Here is a 24,580-nt window from a genome sequence, read left to right on the forward strand (position 1 = left end):
TTGCATAATTATCACTTCTGTGAATGATTGTTCCTACAGCAGTAAGTACATGTATTTATACACTGCTAATAGTAATAGCTGCTGGGCAGAGTTCGTGAACAATAGCTGCATTGGGTTAAATGATGAGATGATGGTCTGTCAGGGGTTTACCCAGGCGTTTTGTGGGTCCGAACATAGGCCCCTTCCCAAAACAAAGTGACACTAAAAATACTTAATTTCTGTACTAAAAATACTCGTTTAGTGGCCTGAAAACATATCCCAAGTATGATTTACTCTCGCTAATTTTCCCAATTCCATCAGACGTCTGACCACGGCGAAATATCCTGGATAAATTATAATAATAATAATAATAATAATAATAATAATAACAATAATGGTCTAATACCTTTAAAGCCATATTGTCAGAGACCACTGACCTATTTAAAATAAATTTTGTGGTCCCTAAATGTACCTTATTCAACCATCGTCATAACCACCATACTCCATTTATTAATGATATTTTGTAAAAGTAATTGAATTATGGCAATGGTCCATAATTCAAAAACTAAAATTGCCGAGAGGGTTGACATGTATTTCACTCCATCATGGTTCAGTTAAGGTGATGCAATAGCTAGATTTGGTTTCCAACAATTAATGTAATTTCTATTTATTATCCATTCTTAGAGAAATAAGGTCCTTAAATCTGTGCAAGTATGCCTTTAATAGTATTGTAGAAATGAAAAAAAATGAAATGATATGCATCTTCACCAAGATTCTATTACAAAGTGTATACACACACTTTCTGTCAATATTATTCTACTGCAAAATTTCTATAATGCACAGAATGATCAATAATGACAAAGACGCATTCACAGAATTGTTTACATAAAAGTGATTGTTATGGATTACGCACTGCGCCAATGCATGATAATGTCTCAGTGGTGAATTTTTGTTCCTCTGGTTAAGAGTCCCCGCTGACATAATAATTTAGGATCTCTTACAATGTAAATAGTAAAACACATGTTACGATTGGCGTCTTCTGCATGTATAATGTTCTGTGAGCGAATCAAATTCATTAGCACTAAGGTCTTCGTAGCTTCTTACTTTGACGATGTGTTTCTGTAACGGACTAGATGCCACCTCTTGTGGAAGTCTGTCCCACACGTTCCCGACAGCAACAACAAACAGTTTTAACCCCTGAGCTTTTGCCATCTTGGCTTGAGCTATCAAGTGAGAGAAGTCTCGCGTTTTCTCGTCAACGACGAGAACAGCTACCCGTTTGGTTTTGCTAGCAGACGAAGCAAAATGTGAATATCTAAGCTTTCTCAACATTCCAGAAATGAGAATTTCCGAGTCATCCACAATTCCGTTCAGCTGAGCCTTGAAGCTTTGAAGATCTGCGAATGAGATCTCCACGCAGGGATCGGTTATTGCGCCGACGCGAACATTACTTCCTCTGAGGGTCTTGGCATACGTGGTGATGACGTCACGAAGGTGTTTTCTCTGGTCTGGTGTTTTGGACGATGTTTCAAATATAAATACAAGATCAGTCGGTAGACATACTGGAAAATAAGAAATTGTCATTAATTGTATGCAATTTGGTTAGAACAGCAAGTAATGGATGGGGACACGACGTTACAAGGGGCGGAAAGTATACAGAACAGTTACGTAACGCACTGGGTTTTGTTTTTTAATAAAAAGTTTATGTCTGTTTGTTATTATTATTTTTATTTTTTTATTATTATTATTTTTTATTTTTTATTTTTTTGGTTATCATTCGGTGCCGCTAGGACATTGTAGTTTTATCTAGGCGTATACACACCAAATCCATTTGAAACACCAAAGAGCGCATTCAGTGGGAACTTTAATTTTAGCAGTTTAAAACGGATCGGTTCAAATTTGTTACTCTAGCAAAAAAAAACCCATCAATTTCAGACCATAAATAAACAGCACAATCTAACTCAACTTCGTTATTTGACATTATATTCATTATAGTCTACAATAAATGAAACCAATGTCTCATTTACGTTTGAGATGTGGGCGATTCCAAAACATTGAAAGAAACAATGTAAACGCGTTATTTTGATTAGTCTAGTGGTTGACTTAGTCAATCCAGGACTCCATCAACGCTGTCCATCATAGTTGGGCTCAGAACATTTCAGCCACCCCTCACATCTTAGATGTCTGTCTAGGACATTCATTCATTTTTAACTTATTTTTGTGCTTGTATATCCAATTACGGTTCAAGCACGCTGTCCTAGGCACACACCTCAGCTATCTGTGCTGTCTGCCCAGGACAGTGGGTTACTTGTTAGTTGGTCAGTGGTTAGTGAGAGAGAAGAGGGTGTAGTGGCCTTACACCTATCCACTCAGCCCGTAAGAATTTTCTCTGGATTGAAGCCGGTACCGGGTTGCGAACCCTGTACCTATCAGCCTGTAGTCCGATGGCTTAACCACGACGCCACCGCTGAGACGGACTAGTATAGCTACTCACCAGCTTGTTCGGCAGGGGGCGGCACTGTGCAGGTCCTGATTGCCAGTATGTCTCTCAGAGTTGTCAGGGCGTGGAAACCGGAAACACTGAACATGAATCGGTCACTGGGTGAGCTGGCCATATCCCTCAGTTCCGTCGCGTCCACGCTTTGTCCCACGCCAACTGCGAACATGTAGATACCCGCTCTCTTCGCAGCCGCCGCTTCCCTTCGCGTCACTTCCGGGTCGAATGACACTCCGTCCGTGATGACCACCATGATGTGGGCCACTTGAGGCCGCGAGCGAAACCCGTGATCTCTGACGTACGCAATGGCCGACCCTGTGTTGGTGCCTCCGCCCTGGTGCTTTATATGTTCAGGGCTGATGGCCTTCAGCAAGGAGTCACGTGACGTGTACTCGTCAAGCCTAAACACTGGCGTGACGTCAGAAGAAAATGTGATGACGCCAACGCGTGTCTTGTTGGTTCCAATGTCGAAGATGTTTACCATGTCTCGTACAAACTTCACCATTCGCAAATTGAAGTCGTGAATCCATATGCTGTTGGAAGAGTCTAGAAGGAAGTAAATATCGGCAGGCTTTCCTCCACAGTCTGAAATATAAATGAATTGGTTGACCAAATTGTAGGCTATACTACTTCAAATATTTATACTGCAGAATCAGAGACATGTTCAGTAGGGCGAGAGTAAAAGAATCCTTCATATGTGTCCATATGGGACAGGGCTATTCCACCCGAGGGTACATAATTTGTTGTCAGGGACGAGGCTTGCCGGATGCCTGACATCATATTATGTACCCGAGTGTGTAACAGCCCTGTCCCCCATGGATACTGTTACATAATGGAGGATTGTTTTTCTCCCATCCAGTAGATGAAAAACAAGCATTTTGGGAAAACGTAAAAAACCTACATTTTTTATTTTTTATCTTTAAAAATGATCAAATTAGACATTATTATTAACAGTGTCCTTGTTTATAAGATTGGTTAAACAAACTTTTTTTTTCTTCACTATGGCAGTTATCTAAAACAGAAAAATTATAACGTTCAAACATATGCGATGCACCTCACTTTCTCTATTGCAGAAGGATGGAATGTGTATTTCTATATTATCGTTTTGTATCTACTTGACTTTCATTCATGACATAATCCTTACAATATGTATTACGCCAGTAAGGAAGGAAGAAAGGAAGGAAGGAAGGAAATGTTTTATTTAACAACGCACTCAACACATTTTATTTACGATTATATGGCGTCGGACATATGGTTAAGGACCATACAGATATTGAGGGAGGAAACCCGCTGTAACCACTTTATGGGCTACTCTTTTTCGATTAGCAGCAAGGGATCTTATATATGCACCATCCCATAGACAGGATAGCACATACCACGGTCGTTGTTGTACCGGTCGTGGTGCACTGGCTGAAACGAGAAATAGCCCAATGGGCTCACTGACCCCCCCCCCCCCCCCCGCACGCCTGTAAGGCGTCAAGGCTCTCCACCCGTGATATTGTTTGATCTGGGGTAATAAAACGTTTTAAAACCAAAACAATAATTGATAGAATATGTTGTAAAAAAAATAAAAAAAAGTAGTTTTCCCTCTGGTCAATCAAAGGTCTAATAATAAATATTATATGAACAAAAACCGGCTTCGGTGGCGTAGTGCTTAGTAGGCCATCGGTCTACAGGCTGGTAGGTACTGGGTTCGGATCCCAGACGAAGCACGGGATTTTTAATGCAGATACTGACTCCAAACGCTGAGTGAGTGCTCCGCAAGGCTCAATGGGTAGGTGTAAACCACTTGCACCGACCAGTGATCCATAACTGGTTCAACAAAGGCCATGGTTTGTGCTGTCCTGCCTGTGGGAAGCGCAAATAAAAGATCCCTTGCTGCTAATCGGAAAGAGTAGCCCATGTAGTGGCGACAGCGGGTTTCCTCTCAAAATCTTTGTGGTCCTTAAACCATGTGTCTGACGCCATATAATCGGAAATAAAATGTGTTGAGTGCGTCATTAAATATTTTTAAAAATTCTTTATATTAACAAAAGCGAAGTTATATGTTTGCCATTAGAATCGTTTCATGTGGTCCATTTGCTCTATACACGAACGACCCCTGTGAAGTAAGTTATGGTCGACATGGTGTTTGTAGTAGCTACAAATGCATTTTATGCTAATCTGAACATTAATTGACTTAATAATTAAACCATTTTATAATGTCATCGAGTTCATCCGTCAATCAATTGTTGCTAGCCGCAATTGCGACGCCGGCTAAGTCAATTGATTTAATTAAACAATTTTCTAATGTCATCGAGTTCACCCGTCAATCAAGTGATAATTAATGTCATCTCATCCGTCAATCAAAATGACGTTACAAACCACACCCAGCTCCGTTGGGACTCGGTAGACGGAGCGGATATTTATCCATTTAATACTACTTATATATATATATGCACACATATGCACACATACATACACACATACATACACACACACATACACATACATACACACATACATACACACACACATACACACACACATACACACACATGCATACATGAATGCATGCACGTACGCACGCACGCGCATACACACGCACGCACACATTCTAGAAATATACTATTGTCTACGAGGCGAATGATGGAATAACGACGTGTTCATAGTGTTATTTCCTTTGCTCACGAAAGAGACCTGTAAATACAGTGATGACAACAATATACGGGTAAGTATTTACTATCTGCACTTACATTTCAGGGCGCCAACAGGCTCATCTTTGATCGGCCCAATCTCGGAAGACGCTGTTGATGTCGTCGTCGCAGGGCGTGGCGTTGTTTCTGTGATTTACAAACAAACAGAAATGGTTTTAATTCTTTGGGCTCAATTTCACAAAACATCGTAAGTCTAGTTTTGCAAGTAAACGTAAATCTACGACTAAACCACAATTCTTATTACTATTAACAGTACAACAAATATAGTTTGAAGTACACATATTACATTTTCTTACACACCCGTTGGTGAGAACACCATGCGTTATTTTAATAACACATGGTTGTTAACACACGTACGTGTGTTAACAATTTCAAGACACACGACTGCTTGCTCCTAGGTGATGACCAGGTCAGCAGTGCCATACAACCAATGAAATACTACATGATGGAAATCGATTAGACTGTGACGTATAGTTAACCTGACATTCGTGTGTCTGTGACGCGTAAGTGCAACGGCTGTAAATAACTTTTAGTCGAAAAAGATGTTAAAATGTGCGTAAAACCTTTCGCTTTCGCTCGTTAGATACATTGTAAAACAACTCGTTGTGAGATAAATGGTATCTAACGGCCACTCATGTATTATTCTTTATTTCTTTTGTCCTTAAAATGCACCATTTTTTTTCAGTGATGTAAATGTCTTCGTGAAATAGATGCCAAACACGTGTAAAGGTATGACCGGTACAACTACTATTCGCAGACGTAAACTAGCGATGTGAAATGGGCCCATGAACAGTACACTATTAGAATCTAACATTTTCTTTCTTAACAACGGTTTAATCATGGGCGTATATCTGACCGACCCCCCCACCCCCTGAAATGATTTAATATATCTGACATTGATATCTGACATTATTATATTTACTCAACATAGAAATATATGCCCAATATCTCTGCAATCTATTTTGGAAACCCCCTTTTCAAAATCCTATGTATTGGAACCCCCCTTTTCAAAATCCTATGTACGCCCATGTTAATTAGGCTGCAGTTTCTGTGGAAGTTTTGTTTGGTTAAGGTCGCGGTCTGTCAAATGTCATTCGAATCGATGCTGTAAGTTTCAATTCTGCCAATTGACAGTTTGTGTTTTAAAATATATATTTTCTGGGTTGACCTTAGTACCCGAGTGCGTCAAAATTGTTTATTTGGTTTGAATGTACTAAAGGTGTTTGTCTCTTAGTCACATGTAACATTTTTTAAAACAGTTGTCTCTGTTTAAAGGGAAAGACCCTAGTTTTTAAACACTAAATCATATTTTCACCTAAACTCTAGTTTCAACTCGTAAAAATGGACACTATGTTTGGTTAATTTACAAACTTGTAACAAATTTGGATACAACAGAGTGAAACAAGAGTCTGTGACGTTGAAATACCCTTAAAACTAGACTAAAACGCGACTCCATAACCGATACTTCTCAGACGCAGGTGCGTTTTGTTTAATTTTGAAAAATGTATTTTGTGGTATTAGAAACACCAGGATGACCAGAAACGTTTCGGTTGTAAGGAAATTAATAATCTAAACAATAAAATATAAGTAATGTTTGATTTCAGTGATCATAAACGGCTCTAATAGTGAAAAATATGCCTTGGTGTTTAAAAACTAGGGTATGTCCCTTTAACACTATGTGAAAAGTGCCTGGTTTAGCCATGTGTCATATTCTGTCCGCGTTAGAAACTTACTCGCATCTGACATATTATAAAGTTGATATTTCGTAAATTCTATATTTTAAATGAAAATAATTATAGAATAATAAACGAGGTTTCATTTCGTATCGTGTTTATGTCCCGAGTGAAATAATGTTCAGTTTAGCGAGTAACAATGAAAATTATTTCACGAGGGACATAAACATGATACGAAATGGTTGCGAGTTTAATATCCTATTTATTACCCAGAATCGATCTTAATTTATATCACCCAACTCATTTGGTTGACGTTCCTGTAAAAGTGTAGTGCGCCAATCGATGACGTCACGAAGTGTTATATCGCACTTGGCGTTCTAGTGGGACGTATCACTTTGATATGTACCAAGATATTTTTAACCATATGGGTAATAATAACGATGAGCGAACACCAAATATCTGTGGTTTAAAATGTACTGGGCAGTCAACTAAAATTCATTTTCTATTTTTTTTACGAGTGTTTTTGTTTTGTGTTTTGTTGTTTGGTGTCCTCTTTTTTCGAGTTTTGTTGTTATTGTTGCTGTTGTTTGAAGTATCTATTTTTAGTATTATGTACCAACATATTTTTTAACCATATGGGTAATAAAAAAAACGAGCTATTCACCAATGCAGGTTCTTCGAGCGAGACTTCTTTCTATTGTAGCCAGTGCTTGGACGTTGTCCACGTGGAACGTGAACTTCCAGTGGGGGTCGTTTCCAATGTCGCTCAGCTCACCGTCTATGTCTGCTTCCGGTCCCACGCCAATAGCGAAGATCTGGATACCCATGGATCGGGCAAACTCGGCGGACTTCTGCGTCGACCATGGATCATTTGACAGACCATCGGTGATGACTATTGCAATGCGAGCGGCATACGGCCGCGCTCCATTTTCTCGCGTAAACATCGTGTCCGACATATAACGCAATGCACGATGGGTATTCGTGTTTCCGTGGATATACGGAATGTCGCCGATTGCTCCAGCTAGAGATTTCCCAGTCATGTGGTCTTTAAGCTGGAAGTGGTAGTTGACGTCGTCGCTGTATGTGAGAACGCCCACTCGCGTCTGGGTTGCGCCGGAGCCAACGTCCAACATGGCCACCACGTTGCTGATGAAGGGTCTGACGTAGTTGTTGAAGTCCAGCGGCCAGATGCTGGTCGAAGTGTCCAGGACGAACACTATGTCCGCGGGCCGCCCCACACAGGTCAAGGTCGCTGAAATAAATTTAATTTATTATTAACTTTGGTCAAGATCACGTTCAATCTTGTCGGAGGATTAAATTCTGAACTGGTTTGCGACATATTAATAGGATATTAAACGAGCTTCCACTTAGTAGTATGTTTATGTCCCCAGTGAAATAATTTTCAGTTGTCACAAGCTTTATCGAGTGAAAATGAAAATTATTTTTCGAGGGATATAAACATGATAGGAAATGGTAGCGAGTTTAATATCGTATTTATTACCCACAATCGATCTTCATTTATATCACTTATCTCGTTTCGTTGACCTTTCTGTAAGGTTGTAGTGCACCAACTGATGACGTCACAAAGCATCACTTTGATATGTACCAAGATATTTTAACCATATGTGTAATAATGTTATTTAATTACATGTCCTGTCTGTGTGCAAAATTCATATTAAAAAACCAACAAAAAAACACACAAAAAACCATTGACGGTATGTAGTGTGGTTCACACCTAACCACTTTTCATTTCATTTCAACTTATTTTCCTGCTAATATCCAATTAAGGTTCAAGCACGCTGTCCTGGGCACACACCTCAGCTATCTGGGCTCTGTCCAGGACAGTGAGTTAGTTGTTAGTGACAGAGAAGAGGGTGTAGTAGTCTTACACCTACCCATTGAGTCGTTAAAACTCGCTCTGGGTGGGAGCCGGTACCGAGCTGCGAACCCTGTACCTACCAGCCTTATTTCCAATGGCTTAACCACGACACTACCAAGGCCGGTCCTAAGCACTTGCTTCATGGCTGACATCCGTCCCACGATCAGTCGACCTATTACTTGGTCCAGTACAGTATTACAGCATTTGTCATCAAATTAACATCACACATGCTCTTAGGTGGCGATGTCGTTGAACAAACCAGACTTCAACTTCGTCCAAACAATGGGCGGGAAGTAGCCCAGTGGTAAAGCGCTCGCTCGATGCGCAGTCGGTCTGGGATCGATCCCCGTCGGTGGGCCCATTGGGTTATTGCTCGTTCCAGCCAGTGCACCAGGACTGGTATATACTACCGTGGTATGTACTACCCTGTCTGTGGGATGGTGCATATAAAAGAACCCTTGCTGCTAATAAAAAAAAAGTAGCCCATGAAGTGGCGACAGCGGGTTTCTCTTTCAATATATGTGTGGTTCTTAACCATATGCCCGACGTCATATAACCGTAAATAAAATGTGTTGAGTGCGTCGTTAAATAAAATATTTCCTTCCTTCTTCGTCCGAACATGTAGTTTTCCAGCCAACTATATCGTCATGCTATTGTATTTTGGTATATGTCTGAATAACAGCTACTCATATATCAATCAAAAAGGTAAAAAACACCGGTATTAACTATTATATTCTGAGGCACGTGACGGACGAGTGCTGTTTGACATAGAAATCAAGGCAATGTGTTAAGTGGTAGGTATTTATAATGAATGAATGAATGAATGAATGTTTAACGACACCCCAGCACGAAAAATACATCGGCTATTGGGTGTCAAACTATGATAATGCAAATAAATAAAGTGATGATCAACATCAATATAAAAATTCAATGTTTAAACAAAAACAGTGTAAAGAACTGTGCCAAAAATACAAATACAAATATCACAGAATTTTACGGACACCGAATTTTACTCTAAACTTCCATTTGTGCTGTATTGGCCATTCTCAAAGAGAATGTTACACCCCTGCACCACGGTGAGGTTACAGCACACGCAGGGGTGGTAGGTATTTATGTATACATACATATTCATAGAAGAGTTACAACATTTGAATCTTAAACTTTCCGAGAATATTGATGTACAATTGTATTTGTCGCTGATTGACACAAATGTCTGGGATAGTACATTTCAATGTAATTTTCATGTCAGTCAATTATTAATAGATAAAAATCTCTGGGGTAGTGCATTTGAATGTAATTTTCATCTTAGTCAATTATTATTCAGAAATCGATGTTGCAATCTGTACAACTATGCCTTTATACATTGTCAACCTTGGTGGATCCATTCAACTGATTGGGTTTCTTCTCGTTCCAACCAGTGTACCACAACTGGACAAAGGCCGTGGTATTTGTAATCACGTCTGTGGGAAAGTGCAAATAAAAGAGCCCTTGCTGTATTAAGAAAAATGCAGCGGGTTTCCTTTGATGACTACGTGTCAAAATTACCAAATGTCTGACATTATGATTAATTAATCAATGTGCTCAAGTGATGTCGTTAAACACAACAAACTTTACTGTCGTCAAACACGGAATGCTTTATTTTTCAAAACTGTCAAAAATAAAATTATCAGTTCAAACTGGTAAATTGGTGACTTTGTCGAATAACAACTGATTTAAATAAAATCAGAAAAATAGTTAAAAGTTTGTTTTGTTTAACGACACCACTAGATCACATTAATTTATTCATCATTGGCTATTGGATGTCAAACAGTTGGTCTTAGAGAGGAAACCCGCTACATTTTTCCATTAGTAGCATGGAATATTTTATATGCACCATCCCACAGACAGAATAACATATACCACGGCCGTTGATATACCAGTCGTGGTGCACTGGCTGGAACGACAAATAGACCAATGGGCCCACCGACGGGGATCGATCCTAGACTGACTGCGCATCAAGCGAGCGCTTTACCACTGGGCTACCAGAAAAATATAGTAATGGGTAAATAAGGAAAAATAAATACTCACAAGGTCGACCAAACGCCGGCTGAAGAACCTGTTAAAAAAAGAGAGAGAGAGAGAGATCGTAAGATACTCTTCATGGAAGAGATAATGGAAGGGAGAGAACTTCAAATTCAGGTTAATTTCTGATGGCCCACACATTTTACTTTTACTTACATGGTTTCTGGTGTCAAAAATCGTGTTGTTTTTTGTTGTCATTGAGTATGAGATTGGCGTAGGAAGATCTAGCAATTCGCTTTCAACTGGCGGGGGGGGGGGGGGGGGGATTGTGGCAGCGAGTGAGTTGGAGGGCAATGCAAATATGATCTTCAGAGTTAGGAGAGCAACGTTTGGAATGGCAGCCGCCACAAATTCCGCAACGTTTACAAATCTAGCAATTTCAAATATATATATATATATATATATATATATATACAAATAAATTCAGTTTTCATTTACTCTCGTAGGTTGTCTGATGTTGTCAGATGAGTAGTAATCGTAGACTTTAACACATTACAATTTCGATAAATCACAAATATGACAGCAGCAACTTTGAACATGCACCTTTAACATTAGCAAGCTGTTGTTAATATACCGCCATAATACATTGTTGGAATTAACATGAACGCAATGGGGTGAAGCATGCACTCTTCTGAACAGGGAAAAAACAGTTCACAGCATGTCTTAAACCTTTGAAAAATGATAACACATTTTCAGTAAACGTATGCTAGGCTCACATTGTCAACTGACAGCAGAAAGTTGGCCAACTCGACGGTTGCGTTGAAATCCCCCCCCCCCCCCCCCCCACTCCCGAATTACGACGGGTGCACTGAGATTAACAACTAATGGGTTATATGGGTAGGTGTACGGCCACTACACCCTCTTCTCTCTCACTAACCACTAACAGCTAACAACTAAGCCACTGTTCTGGACAGACAGCTCAGATAGCTGAGGTGTGTGTCCAGGACAGCGTGCTTGAATCTTAATTGGATATAAGCACGAAAATAAGTTGAAATGAAATTATTTGGAAGTCAGATCGAGGTTGAGCATGAGGTGCCTCAAACTCAACTGAATATGGACACATGGTTAGTTTCAGCCGAATTCAGATCTATAGTCTGTCCCATGCTCCAATAATTTCAGTTTGATTTGACGTATGAAGAAAAGTAAAAGTGTTTTGGAAATAAAATAAAATAATACTATTTCTGTGTACAATTTAGAAAACAATCGGTTCAGAAATAAATAGCGTGTAGTAAATTTCATAGTATGAAAAAGGCGTTCCCTGTAGAAAAGACTATAGAAATAACCCTAAAAAGAATTTTTTTTTTTTTTTTTTAAATTTAAAATCTACGTTGATACTACTTACCACAAGACACGCAACAAACACCGAATTTAGCATGGTTTCTGGAATATCTCTCGATCGTCATTCTGCTTAAACTTAGCAGCCACCTTTTTATATACTAATCCGAGCTGACTCAAACTACGCAATGGACTCAGCATAGTGTAGGTGGAACACAAGTGAAATCTTCACCACGGATTTCCTGTCCTTGGCGCCTCCCGATCCAACATCTATGGTAAGCCAAAAGGGTCTTTCTTAAGAATATTGTCACAGTGCAACAGTTACAACTATATTCAAATGCAATTTATATATTTAGCTGTGGATGTACGATTCAATTAATCGTTACTGTGTCATCTTCCATTTATGGAATATTTATAACTATAGTCAAATGCAATTTATATATTTAGCTGTGTATGTATGATTCAATTAATTGTTACTGTGTCATCTTCCATTTATGGAATATTTATAACTATAGTCAAATGCAATTTATATATTTAGCTGTGTATGTATGATTCAATTAATTGTTATTGTGTCATCTTCCATTTATAGAATACAAATGCAATTTTTATATTTAGCTGTATATGTATGATTCAATTAATTGTTATTGTGTCATCTTCCATTTATAGAATATTTATAATTATATTCAAATGCAATTTTTATATTTAGCTGTGTATGTATGATTCAATTAATTGTTATTGTGTCATCTTCTATTTATAGAATATTTATAACTATATTTAAATGCAATTTTTATATTTAGCTGTGTATGTATGATTCAATTAATTGTTATTGTGTCATATTCCATTTAGGCACTTAGTCGTTAGTTAATTAGGGGCTGGCAATCGGACCAATTAGTGTGAAACTAAATTACGGTAATCAAGAACAATGTGGATTTTAATTGGTGCCTGAACTGAAATGAACTTTATTTATACTCCGGCATATGAGGATATATACATACAGCAGTCAATATTATTGTAACAAGATGGTGGGTGTACACAAATGTACATAAATACAAAAAAAATACATACTAATAAATACACAGAATATCAGCCAGAGGATTTGAAAGTATTCATAAAATAGACTACAAAATATAGAAAGTTTTCTTAGGGCACCAGCTTTCTTAGAGTTGAATAATTTATAAAATATATATATATATATATATATATATATATATATATATATATTTAGTTTAGACTGACAGAAAGATGGCAAGTAACGATTTCTTTTAGCTTAACAGATAAGGACTATAACCCATTGCAATTACCTGTCAATAAACATATGTTATAAATATTAGTTTTCCCATACATAAGAGGTTCTCAGTCGCAATGTCAACTCTACCGGGAGACCTATATTATCTGTAATACCACGTTGTTAACCATGTTTCATGCTGGAAAGGGAAAATAAGAATCGACATCGCCACCTTGTGACTTCTGTTGTTCATTTAACATTGCGATAAAACAACGCAACGGAAAAACTGCACTGTGTTAATGTTTTCCACCATCGTAGATTCAGTCCTGCATTCAGTTGATGTCGTTAAAAAAAGACCACTCAAAGGCCGTGGTATGTGCTTTCCTGCCTGTGGGAAAGTGCATATAAAACATCCATTTCTGTTAATGAAAAAAATGTAGCAGGTTTCCTCTGATGACTATTTGTCAGAATTACCAAATGTTTGACATACAATAGCCGATGATTAATCAATGTGCTCTAGTGATGTCGTTAAACAAAACAAACTGTAAGTTTAAGAAAGATCGCTGTCCGATGTTTGCGAATGGTGTTAAATAAATGTGATGGGACGAGAACCACTAAAATCGTTAGTGGGTGCCAAGACAAACATTATCCACTGGACGTTGTCCAAGGCTGGCAGAGTAGTGAGAGGGACGCGGAAGCTGGGTGGGCAGCGATTTTCCAGGTACAGTGGGTCGTAGGATCAATCCCCGGTCTGTGGACTCGGTGTGTGTGTGTGTGTGTGTGTGTGTGTGTGTGTGTGTGTGTGTGTGTAACATACATTGCTGCTGTTCCTGTTTAGATAGGAATTATCACAATCGTTATTTTCTAATTCGCGCATTTAATCACAACTGGTACCATCACTGAAAATCTCAAGAAAACCGCATACATTAAAATGCCAAGCTTTCGTGTATGACCATTATAGGAACTTTGGGAAGATGTTTTGGCGATTGTCTGGCACTTGTCTTATTATCTTATGGTCGTATCAGACGGCTCCTGGAACACGGAATCACTGAGTGGGCGATCATGTGACGCTACGTCACGATATAGGTCAGCTACCTTAGAATTCTGCTGTCCGGAGTTTGTCGAAGCTTAGCTGAATGTGGGTGCTGTCGGGTTTCTTTCTGTAGTGTGTGTATTAGTGATTAATATATGGATTTTTTTTTAATCAAGGAAATGAAAATGATCGATGTAATGGTATTTGACGTCAAACATAGGATTGTTGTGGTATTACAGCGGGAATCTTTGACTACTCCTTGGTGGGCAGCGATTGCGAAAAAATTACATAGTTTAGTCTCTGACTGTAATGAGAGCGTATAACTTTCCAAATGTCCGTCTCGCTCTCTTACAGTCAGAGTACTCGGGCTAATATCTATCCTACAAACAGGAATCCCCGGGATGATACATCCTGTTTTGCCTGTAGCAGGCTGCCAAGTGATATTTTCACAAGGTTTCGGCCGTTGGCATTATTCACAAAAACATAAATTGAAGAACACTGAATTATTACCCATTTGGTTAAAAAATAGTTTGGTACATATCAAAGTGATACGTCCCACTAGAACGCCAAGTGGGACCCAACAGCAACATTTCGTGACGTCATAGATTGGAGCACTACAACCTTAAAGGAACGTTATCCAAACGAGTTGAGTGATATAAATAAAGATCGATTATAGGTAATACAGGGCCGTAGCTAGGCAACTGAGGAGTTAATAGTCTAAAACTCCTTTTCTTTAAGTTTCTATAATGCTTTCTGAATTTTTTCGGGGTGGGGGGGGGGGGGCCTTGCCCTCATGCTAGCTACGGCCCTGTAATAAATAGGATATTAAACTACCTACCATTTCTTATCATGTTTAAAAGCTCTGAAAGACAACTGAAAATTATTTCACTCGGGACATAAACATGATACGCAATGGAAGCTCGTTTAATATCTTATAAACTGCGAAGACCCAAACGACCTGTCATAACGTGGGTTACTATTGAAAGTGAAAGCAATACAAGGAAATGTATGTTATGAATTAACCTGTTGGCAGATTTTATCACAACAGATTACTTGTTTCATTCACGTTAGTCAAGAGCCGCGGTCACGTTACGGAAGTCGAGACGTGGGCTATTGTTTTCTCACTGACAAAGCTCATCTGGCCGGCGCGTGGTTCTGCGCACACGAACGCGAGATGTTTGCGGTGAGCTGATTCCAGCCGAGTGACGCGCACCGCCAGAACAATCGCCAGGCTTGTGGTAAGAGACCTGCTGGCATTTACAACATTTTATTATTATAAATGTAAATGTTAATGTTAAGGTCATGAAAGCAACAATGTAAGTACCTAGTGGGGAGGGACAATGGGGGATGGGTGCGGGTGCATGTCGCACGCACACACACAAAATATACTACTCAAAAGAATTTAAGGGTCAAAAATTTATAACCAAATAAGTTTAAGAGTGTATTAGATTGATGATGTAAACTACACCAAAAAATTTATTTATTGTTCCATATTTACAAAAAACCACAAATAAACGTCACTGTATACAAGAAAGTCACATGACATGCTGTCAAAGTTGAAGGTTGTCAAACATGGATTTTACACATTAGAACATTCGTTTAATAGTGTGTGAATCCACCCCTGGCGCGAATACACTCGACACATCGTTGCCTCATGCTGTTGATCAGACGTCTGAAAAACTCTTGGGGAATGGCCTGCCACTCTGCCATAAGAAGTTGACCCAGATCATGAAGGTTGGCCGGAGGGGCATGGTTATCCCGAACTCTCCTGCCTAATTCGTCCCAGGCGTTCTCTATTGGGGCCAAGTCAGGCGAATATGCTGGCCAATCCATCCTGGCGATACCTTGTTGTCTGAGAAAGTCCGTTACCACCCTGGCGCGGTGGGGTCTGGCATTGTCATCCTGCAGAACTGCCCCGCCGCCAATCTGCTTAAGGCCTGGGAGAACCAACGGCCGGATAATCTCATTCAGATAGCGGATTCCATTCAGATTGCCATCCACCACATAGAGAGGGGTCCTGTGGTGGATAGAGATGCCGCCCCACACCATGACGCTGTCACTACCGAACCGGTGACGTTGTCTAACGTTACCGTCAGCGAAGCGCTCCCCAGGACGTCTGTAGACACGAACCCGACCGTCGTTGAACTGGAGACTAAACCTGGACTCATCAGTGAACATCACTCGAACCCACTGAACACGTTGCCACCGCAGATGAAGTGTGCACCAGTGACGTCTGGCCGTTATGTGACGTGGTAGGAGTGGTAGTTGAACAGCCTGGCGACGGCAGCGTAGATTATTGGCTCTCAGACGATTGCGTATGGTTTGATCAGACACTCGAGTTCCAGTCGCAGTCCGCAGATTGTCACGTAATCGGCGTGCAGTGGTTGTGCGTTGACGTAGAGCCATATTGGTGATGTAGCGGTCCTCTCTATTTGTAGTGCTTCGGGGTCTTCCTGAACGTGGACGATTTCGAACAGAATTCGTTGCTTGGTACCGTTGCCACAGTCGGCCAACGACACTCTGACTGACACCAAGTCTCAGAGCAACATTTCTTTGCGTATTGCCATCCTGAAGCCAAGCAATAGCCCTTCCTCGATCTTCGATAGTCAGTTGAAGTCGTACCATTGTCGAATTTGGAGTGTGCACCGTACACGAACGCAAGCTCCAATAATACGGAAATTCAGCATTGGGAACATGGAATACACGTGCAAAGCGTGCAAATGAAGCGCTTTGTGAAAAAGCAAGTTGTGGGCACTTAGCAGACCTTTCGCTTTCGCCCTAATTTACGTGCAAATGTAAGCATGTTTTCGCCATTAGAACTAGTCGACAGTGTCAATGACAGTGGATTTTAATTCATTTATGGGTTGCTTAGACCCACTTTCGTCAAAATGGAACAATACCATGCGTGACATTATGGTCTAGCTAATATAATTGACATTCAGAAAATAATGTCGAAAATATCGTCTGACCCTTAAATTCTTTTGAGTAGTAATATACAAAATACTTGTAGTTGGATTTTTTTTTTTAATTGTCTAGCTAGAGAAGAGAATATATTACTGTAAGCAGAGGCGGATCTAGGGTGAGCCAGGGCCCGTCCCCCCCCCCCTAAATTTTGCGACAGTTATAATTTTATCATATATTAATTTTCATTTTTTTACGATCCCCCGCCAAACCTCTCCCAAAGTTCCATTGGCATTCCGCCTCGTATCATTGGGGCACCCATTAAATGGATTTTCTGGATCCGCCACTGGCAAGCCCATTTATTGTTGACTAGTTGCGACCCTGCATGGGGATGGGGAGGGGGCACTACTGATATATAACGATGTATTATTAATAAGCTAGCCACAAAGTACCTTGCTCGAGGGCATGAAGTTCTCGGCATGACTAAGGGGTTGGGCATGCTTCTTGGAGAATATTTTAAAATCATTTTTAAACCGGTAATTTTCAAATTTACCTGATTTAAAACTTGTCGGAGAGGAATTATTCTAACTAGTTGCCCTCTGAATCACAAAATTAGCTAGTTTCACATTTAAAGGAGTTTGTTTGGGGTTTTTTGTTTGGGGGTGGGGGTGGGAGGTTGTGGGGAGTTTCTGGAATTCTTTTTTTGGGGGGTGGGGGTGGGGGGTAGATGAGTTTAAACACGTTTTTCTTACATCCCAATGGTAAACTTAGGAAAAGGTGGGTTTTTTGTTTGTTCGTTTGTTTGTTATTTGCTTGGTTTCATTAAATTGTTTTTATTGTTTTAGAGTACATTTCACAGCAAAGAATCACAAGGAGTAATGAGTAGGCTGATTTGGTGCCATATATGCATATGAGCTATGGCATGTGCTCGTTGCTGACCTGTGATTGGTTGATCCCTAAGCAGTGTTTCACATGCTGACTTCAACAGTTCTAACTCAAAACAAAATGTCTGGTAGTTCAATTTTGTCATCCTTCAACGATCAAGGGATGTAGGAACCCAAGTGACGGTTGCTGCTGTCTCAACATGGAATCTCTCATGGAGAATCTGAAACCGCATTCTATACATATGGTTCTGCAAGATGACTCAAAATGAGCTGACGCTGTCTGACCCACGTGATTTGTTCAATTTAAAAATTGCTTCTTTTCGTTTCGATGCTTCCCAACCAAAAGCACTCTGTTGTTGTTGTTTCCATTTTATTGTCGGATCGTCTTTGGCAAGCTCCACCACCTCTTTTGGTCAAACAATGACGTCACTCGGTTCTGTGCACTCTCTTGGTCAATCCATGGCGTTACTGGGTTCTGTGCACTCTTTTGGTCAAATCATGACGTCACTGGGTTCTGTGTACTCTCTTGGTCAATCCATGATGTCACAGGGTTCTGTGCACTCCCTTGGTCAAATCATGACGCCACTGGGTTCTGTGCACTCTCTTGGTCAATCCATGACGTCACAGGCTTCTGTGCACTTTCTTGGTCAAACCATGACGTCACTCGGTTCTGTGCACTCTCTTGGTCAATACATGACGTCACAGGGTTTTGTGCACTCTCTTGATCAAATCATGACGTCACATGGTTCTGTGCACCCCCTTGGTCAAATCATGACGCCACTAGGTTCTGTGCACTCTCTTGGTCAATCCATGACGTCACTCGGTTCTGTGCACTCTCTTGGTCAAATCATGACGTCACTGGGTATTGTGCACTCTCTTGGTCAATCCATGACGTCACAGGTTTTTGTGCACTCTCTTGGTCAAATCATGACGTCACAGGTTTCTGTGCACTTTCTTGGTCAAACCATGACGTCAATCTGTTCTGTGCACTCTCTTGGTCAAATCATGACGTCACTGGGTACTGTGCACTCTCTTGGTCAATCCATGACGTCACAGGTTTTTGTGCAATTCTTGGTCAAATCATGACGTCACAGGGTTCTGTACACTCCCTTGGTCAAACCATTACGTCACTCGGTTCTGTGCACTCTCTTGGTCAATCCATGACGTAACAGGCTTCTGTGCACTCTCTTAGTCAAATCATGATGTCACTGGGTTCTGTGCACTCTCTTCGTCAAATCATGACGTCACTAGGTTCTGTGCACTCTGACCGAATGATTGATTATCAGCCTATTTCGGGGTCTTATTGGCAATGCCTGGGAGTAGGGGTGTAACGCATAAACATGGTTGCGACTATGATACATATACCGAATATGAGGTGACGAATATGAATATGTATCCATGTCTATGAATACAAAAGTGAAAAGGTTTTGCAGAAAGGAAATACAATATTTTTTAAAAGGTAAAAACTGATTAATAATAAGTGGATTTGTTTTTGTTTAGTTTTTTGACAGAAGCGAAATCAAGATACATGTAGGCTACCAGTCCAGTGGATTGAATGTAAAAGGATTGGTCTATGCGCATGATCTAATACAAAACCGGTCCGGACATTATCAAAACAATGGAATCGGTATTGCGTATTTAGTTAGTGTGAATTAGAGACATAAATTGTGCAGTTAGCATTACATATATGTATTCGTGTATTCGGTTCAGCTAGTGACGAATACGAATGCAACTACGATATAGATCGCTGTTCGGTTCACCGAATATTCGATTATATCGTTAAACCCTTACCTAGGAGTGTTAATAAAACTTGGTTTATATTTGTAATTATAAATGTCCATCACATTGCATTTTAACGTTTTTAATGTAATATATTATTATTTATATTCGAAAAAAGAAAGAAAGAAATGATTTATTTAACGATGCACTCAACACATTTTATTTACGGTTATATGGCGTCAGACATATGGTTATGGACCACACAGATATCGAGAGAGGAAACCCGCTGTCGCCACTTCATGGGCTACTCTTTCCGATTAGCAGCAAGGGTTCTTTTATATGCACCATCCCACAAACAGGGTAGTACATACCACGGCCTTTGATATGCCTTTGATATTAATTTAAATAGTGAAATAAAAAAGTTATATTTTTTCTTTGTCTTTTTCTTTTTTTTTAACATTAAACTAGATTAATTATGAATCTTAATAACAATTTAGTTTAATTAATTTGTTTAACATGCACTAACATAGCAACATAGGCTCGAACGACGCCAGTTGCCTTGGTAGAGAAATACACTGTAGTCAGCCGAGCACTTCACCGATAGAACGTTTGTGGATAAACATGTATGTCATCGGTAAAGCTCGTCAACGACAGCAAAATGCGTATATTATATTATCTGCCGGTATTTGACAATACCATTGAGAGATTTCGCAACCACGCCGTCAATGTTACGGATAGGCCATTACTTCCTGTGTAAAGTCCGAACCAAATTGTTAACAACTACGATAAATTACTCTCCATTATCTAGTATGTGGAATCTGTGTCATTGTAATGTCTTTGTGGTGGGTTTTTCAAGATTTTTGTGTGGACAAAATGCTTACTTTTAAAACGTCTGCTATATGTAATTAATTTTGTGGTTAACATCAGTGGCGGATCCAGAAAATCCATTTGGGTGGGGGGGGGGGGGGGGGCAATGACATGAGGTGGAATGCCAAGGGGACTTTGGGGGAGGTTTGGAGTGGGATCGTAAAAAATTGAAAATTAATATATAATAAAATTATAACTATCGAAAAATTTAGGGGGGTGGGCCCCCCTAGATCCGCCTCTGAATATCTGCAAAACTAGCTAAATGCTTAGTACTTTTAACGAATCATATTAATTTGACCGATTTTACGAAGCCTGTGTGTTTTTGTTAAATGTAGGCCTAGTTACTGGTATAGGAAATGGGGGGGGGGGGGGGGGCAAGGGGGATGTGCTTTGTAGCAGCAGTAATGGTTTTTATATTTTTATACATTTGTTTGTGTGTGTGTCCCCTCCCGCCTCCCCCTCCCCCACACACACACCTTTTAGCACCTTCCTACGCCCATGGTAGTTATTAGCTACACGCGTGTAAATCATAAAGAGGCTTTGTAGATTCGGTCCATTATGCTTATCCATAATTGTACAATGACGCGTTTTATTTTGAAGCGTCGCCAATCTGGTCTACGTTCAGCCGGTCGTTTTGCGATAAATGTTTGCAAATTATTTTGACATTTCGCAATGTGGTTATTCTGTTTAATGTATAGCTTAAATGTAACCAGTGTATTGTTGCATTATTTACCGACAGACATTTTCGCTTAATATAACATACCCAAGGCACCACGACTGGTATATCAAATGTCGTGGTATGTGGTATGCTGTCTGTGGGATGGTGTATATAACATATTCCCTGCTACTAATGGAAAAATGTAGCGTTTCCTGTCTGTTACTATATGTCAAAAAGGTTCTATATCCAATAGCAGTTGATTAATAAAAGTCAGTGTCTCTAGTGGTGTCGTTACACAAAACAAAAGTTTTCGTTAAATTTAAGTTGTACCAGATTAACTTTGATAACGCATTTAAGATGACCTATATTATTCCAATGCGTAAATGCGTTAACACTATCATCCATGATCTGAAAGAAAAAGTTTGGTTTGGTTTTGGAGCCATTTGTTAGTGGGAAAAAAGAAAGAAATGTTTTATTTAACGACGCACTCAACACATTTTATTTACGGTTATATGGCGTCAGACATATGGTTAAGGACCACACAGATTTAGAAAGGAAACCCGCTGTCGCCACTACATGGGCTACTCTTTCCGATTAGCAGCAAGGGATCTTTTATTTGCGCTTCCCACAGGCAGGATAGCACAAACCATGGCCTTTGTTGAATCAGTTATGGATCACTGGTCGGTGCAAGTGGTTTATACCTACCCATTGAGCCTTGCGGAGCATTTACTCAGGGTTTGGAGTCGGTATCTGGATTAAAAATCCCATGTCTCGACTGGGATCCGAACCCAGTACCTACCAGCCTGTAGACAGATGGCCTAAGCACGACGCCACTGAGGCTGTCCCATTTGTTAGGAGTTTTTCGGGTGGTTGGTTTTGTTTGTCTTTCTTTCTGGGGGGGGGGGGGGGGGGGGGTTTCTTGCATTTTTTTGTAGGATAACTCTAGCGATCTCTGATGTAGAAATTCTGCTATAACTTATCTCTATTGTTTTGTTAGTGTTGTCTTTGTTGTTGTTGTTTGTTTGTTTTTTTTTTTTTGTTTTTTGTTCTTGTTTTTATGGTTCAGGATTGTACATTATAACTCAACTAACAGAATATGATTGAGCTACTTTTGACCGATAACTTCACTAATGTCACTCGTTTCCTTAAGTAAAATTATGTCTGCCCTGGCCACCATCCTCAGTGCTGTACTGGTTAAACCATCAGACTTAAGGCTGGTTGGTGATGTGTTCGCATCCCCGTTACAGACTCCCACCCAGAGCGAATTTAACGACTATCAATGGGTAAACCGATTCTACCTCAATATAACCACCCACTAAAACACTGTCATGGGCAGAGACAGTCCCTTGACTACAAACACCATCAAAAGCAAAAATATTTAACAAAATATTACCATTATATACTGTACGTTTAACAATATATTCGTTTATAAGTACTTGGATACCCGTATATCTGTATTAAATATCTGTATTATTACATAGTATATTGATATGTGTTTGTGTGTGTGTTTGTGTATGTATTGTAATTAATGTATTTACTGTCAACCATCTTGTCACGTGTATATAACAAAATATTTATGTATATATTCCTCCTATGCCGTTGTGCAACGGCCCGAGTGTAAATAAAGTCTTGTCTTGATAGGACGTGGAAACTCTACAACGGCACAGCGCTAGCTGGCAAACAAACGCCTTGGAGGCATTGTATTGTCGGAGGTTATCAACGTAATTATTTAATATCGTCACTCTGGTCCCGTGCTTATAAACCTTAAAGTCTAGACTTTAATAAAGTCCAGACTTTAACGTAATGACAACGCCATTCAAATAGCATTACGTTAAAGTCTGGACTTTATTAAAGTCTAGACTTTAAGTTTTATAAGCACGGGCCCAGGTATCACGAAATGAATAAAGCGTGTGATGTCTAAATTGTCAACCTCCATGTCATAGTAATCTAGGAATTTATTTTAAAATGACCAGCGTGCTATTGAAAATTTGATTTGTTATTGACCACACTGATTTATTAATAATCATCAGCTATCGGATGCCAAACATCTCAACACATTTTATTTGCGGTTATATGGCGTCAGACATATGGTTAAGAACCACACAGATATTGAGAGAGGAAATCCGCCGTCGCCACTACATGGGCTACTCTTTTCAATCAGCAGCAAGTGATCTTTTATATGCACAAACCTACAGGCAGGATAGTACATACCAAGGTCTTTGTTACACCAGTTGTGGATTACTGGCTGGAACGAGAAATAGCCCAATGGGGCCACCGACGGGAATCGATCCTAAACCGACCGCGCACCAAGCAAGCGCTTTACCACTGGGCTACCTCCCACCCCTTATAGCCTTAAAGAGTAAACCCGTTACATTGTTCCATCAGTATCCAGGGATCGTTTATATGCACCATCCCACAGATAGGATAGCATATACTACAGCCTTTGATATACCAGTGGTGGTGCGCTGGCTGGAACGAGAAATAGCCCAATAAGCGCATCCACGGGGATCGATCCACTTACACTTGACTACGTACCTCTCCCCCACCCTTTTTTTAAAGATAGTCTTAAATCTTTCTATAGTATCGAACTAACCGGGGATGACAAAGAATTAAGAAACAGATATGTTTGTCTGAGGCCTACAAATCTCACCCGCAGGATAGAAAACAACATAAGAAGGAAGGAAGGAAATGTTTTATTTAACGACGCACTCAACAATGGTATCAATTCAAAAGATCTAAAGCCAACCAGTGCAATAAATGAGTTGCGAAACATGATAAGGTCGATTCGGAAACGTTTCCCTAGGTCAAAAATACTTTTTATCGAGCTTAACTTTTCAGACAGACTATTGGCTTGTCAAAGAATCTGCTTCAAAACAAGTAAATCGACAGCTTAATAATTCAAAGTACTACAAAAAATTAAACAAAGCTATTTGGCCTGAGAATTGTAAAAAGTCCAATATAGGTATTGATGCGGGCATTGATTCATTTAAGTACCAAGATCCAAACAGACCAGATAAAAAAACATTGTTGAGCTGTTAGAATTAAGCCTAAAAGGAAATGATTTTGATTTTGATGGAGAAATGTATCATCAAGTGTGTGGTTGTGCTATGAGCAAACGTTTTAATCCAAATTTTGCATCTATCTATGTCGCCGAATGGGAAGAGGCTGCTTTAAAGAAATCGAGTAAAACACCTCTTTTGTACCTCAGATATCTCGACGATATACTTATCATT

The 24,580-nt window shown here is 39.8% G+C and overlaps 1 protein-coding gene across 1 annotated transcript; it reads right to left on the minus strand.

Annotated features, from left to right (window-relative positions):
- Window positions 1-626: 626 nt before the first annotated feature.
- LOC121388100 (cartilage matrix protein-like) lies at window positions 627-17,700 on the minus strand. Its single transcript, XM_041519318.1, has 7 exons — window positions 17,672-17,700; window positions 15,448-15,565; window positions 10,792-10,819; window positions 7,510-8,097; window positions 5,212-5,298; window positions 2,474-3,061; window positions 627-1,541 (listed from the first exon to the last, which is right to left on the minus strand). The coding sequence occupies exons 1-7, from the start codon at window positions 17,698-17,700 to the stop codon at window positions 1,003-1,005; spliced, it is 1,977 nt and encodes a 658-aa protein (XP_041375252.1). The 3' UTR covers window positions 627-1,002.
- Between the last annotated feature and the right edge of the window lie 6,880 nt (window positions 17,701-24,580).

The sequence above is a fragment of the Gigantopelta aegis genome, chromosome 2 (genome assembly GCF_016097555.1).
Source record: "Gigantopelta aegis isolate Gae_Host chromosome 2, Gae_host_genome, whole genome shotgun sequence".
NCBI classification, from domain to species: domain Eukaryota; kingdom Metazoa; phylum Mollusca; class Gastropoda; order Neomphalida; family Peltospiridae; genus Gigantopelta; species Gigantopelta aegis.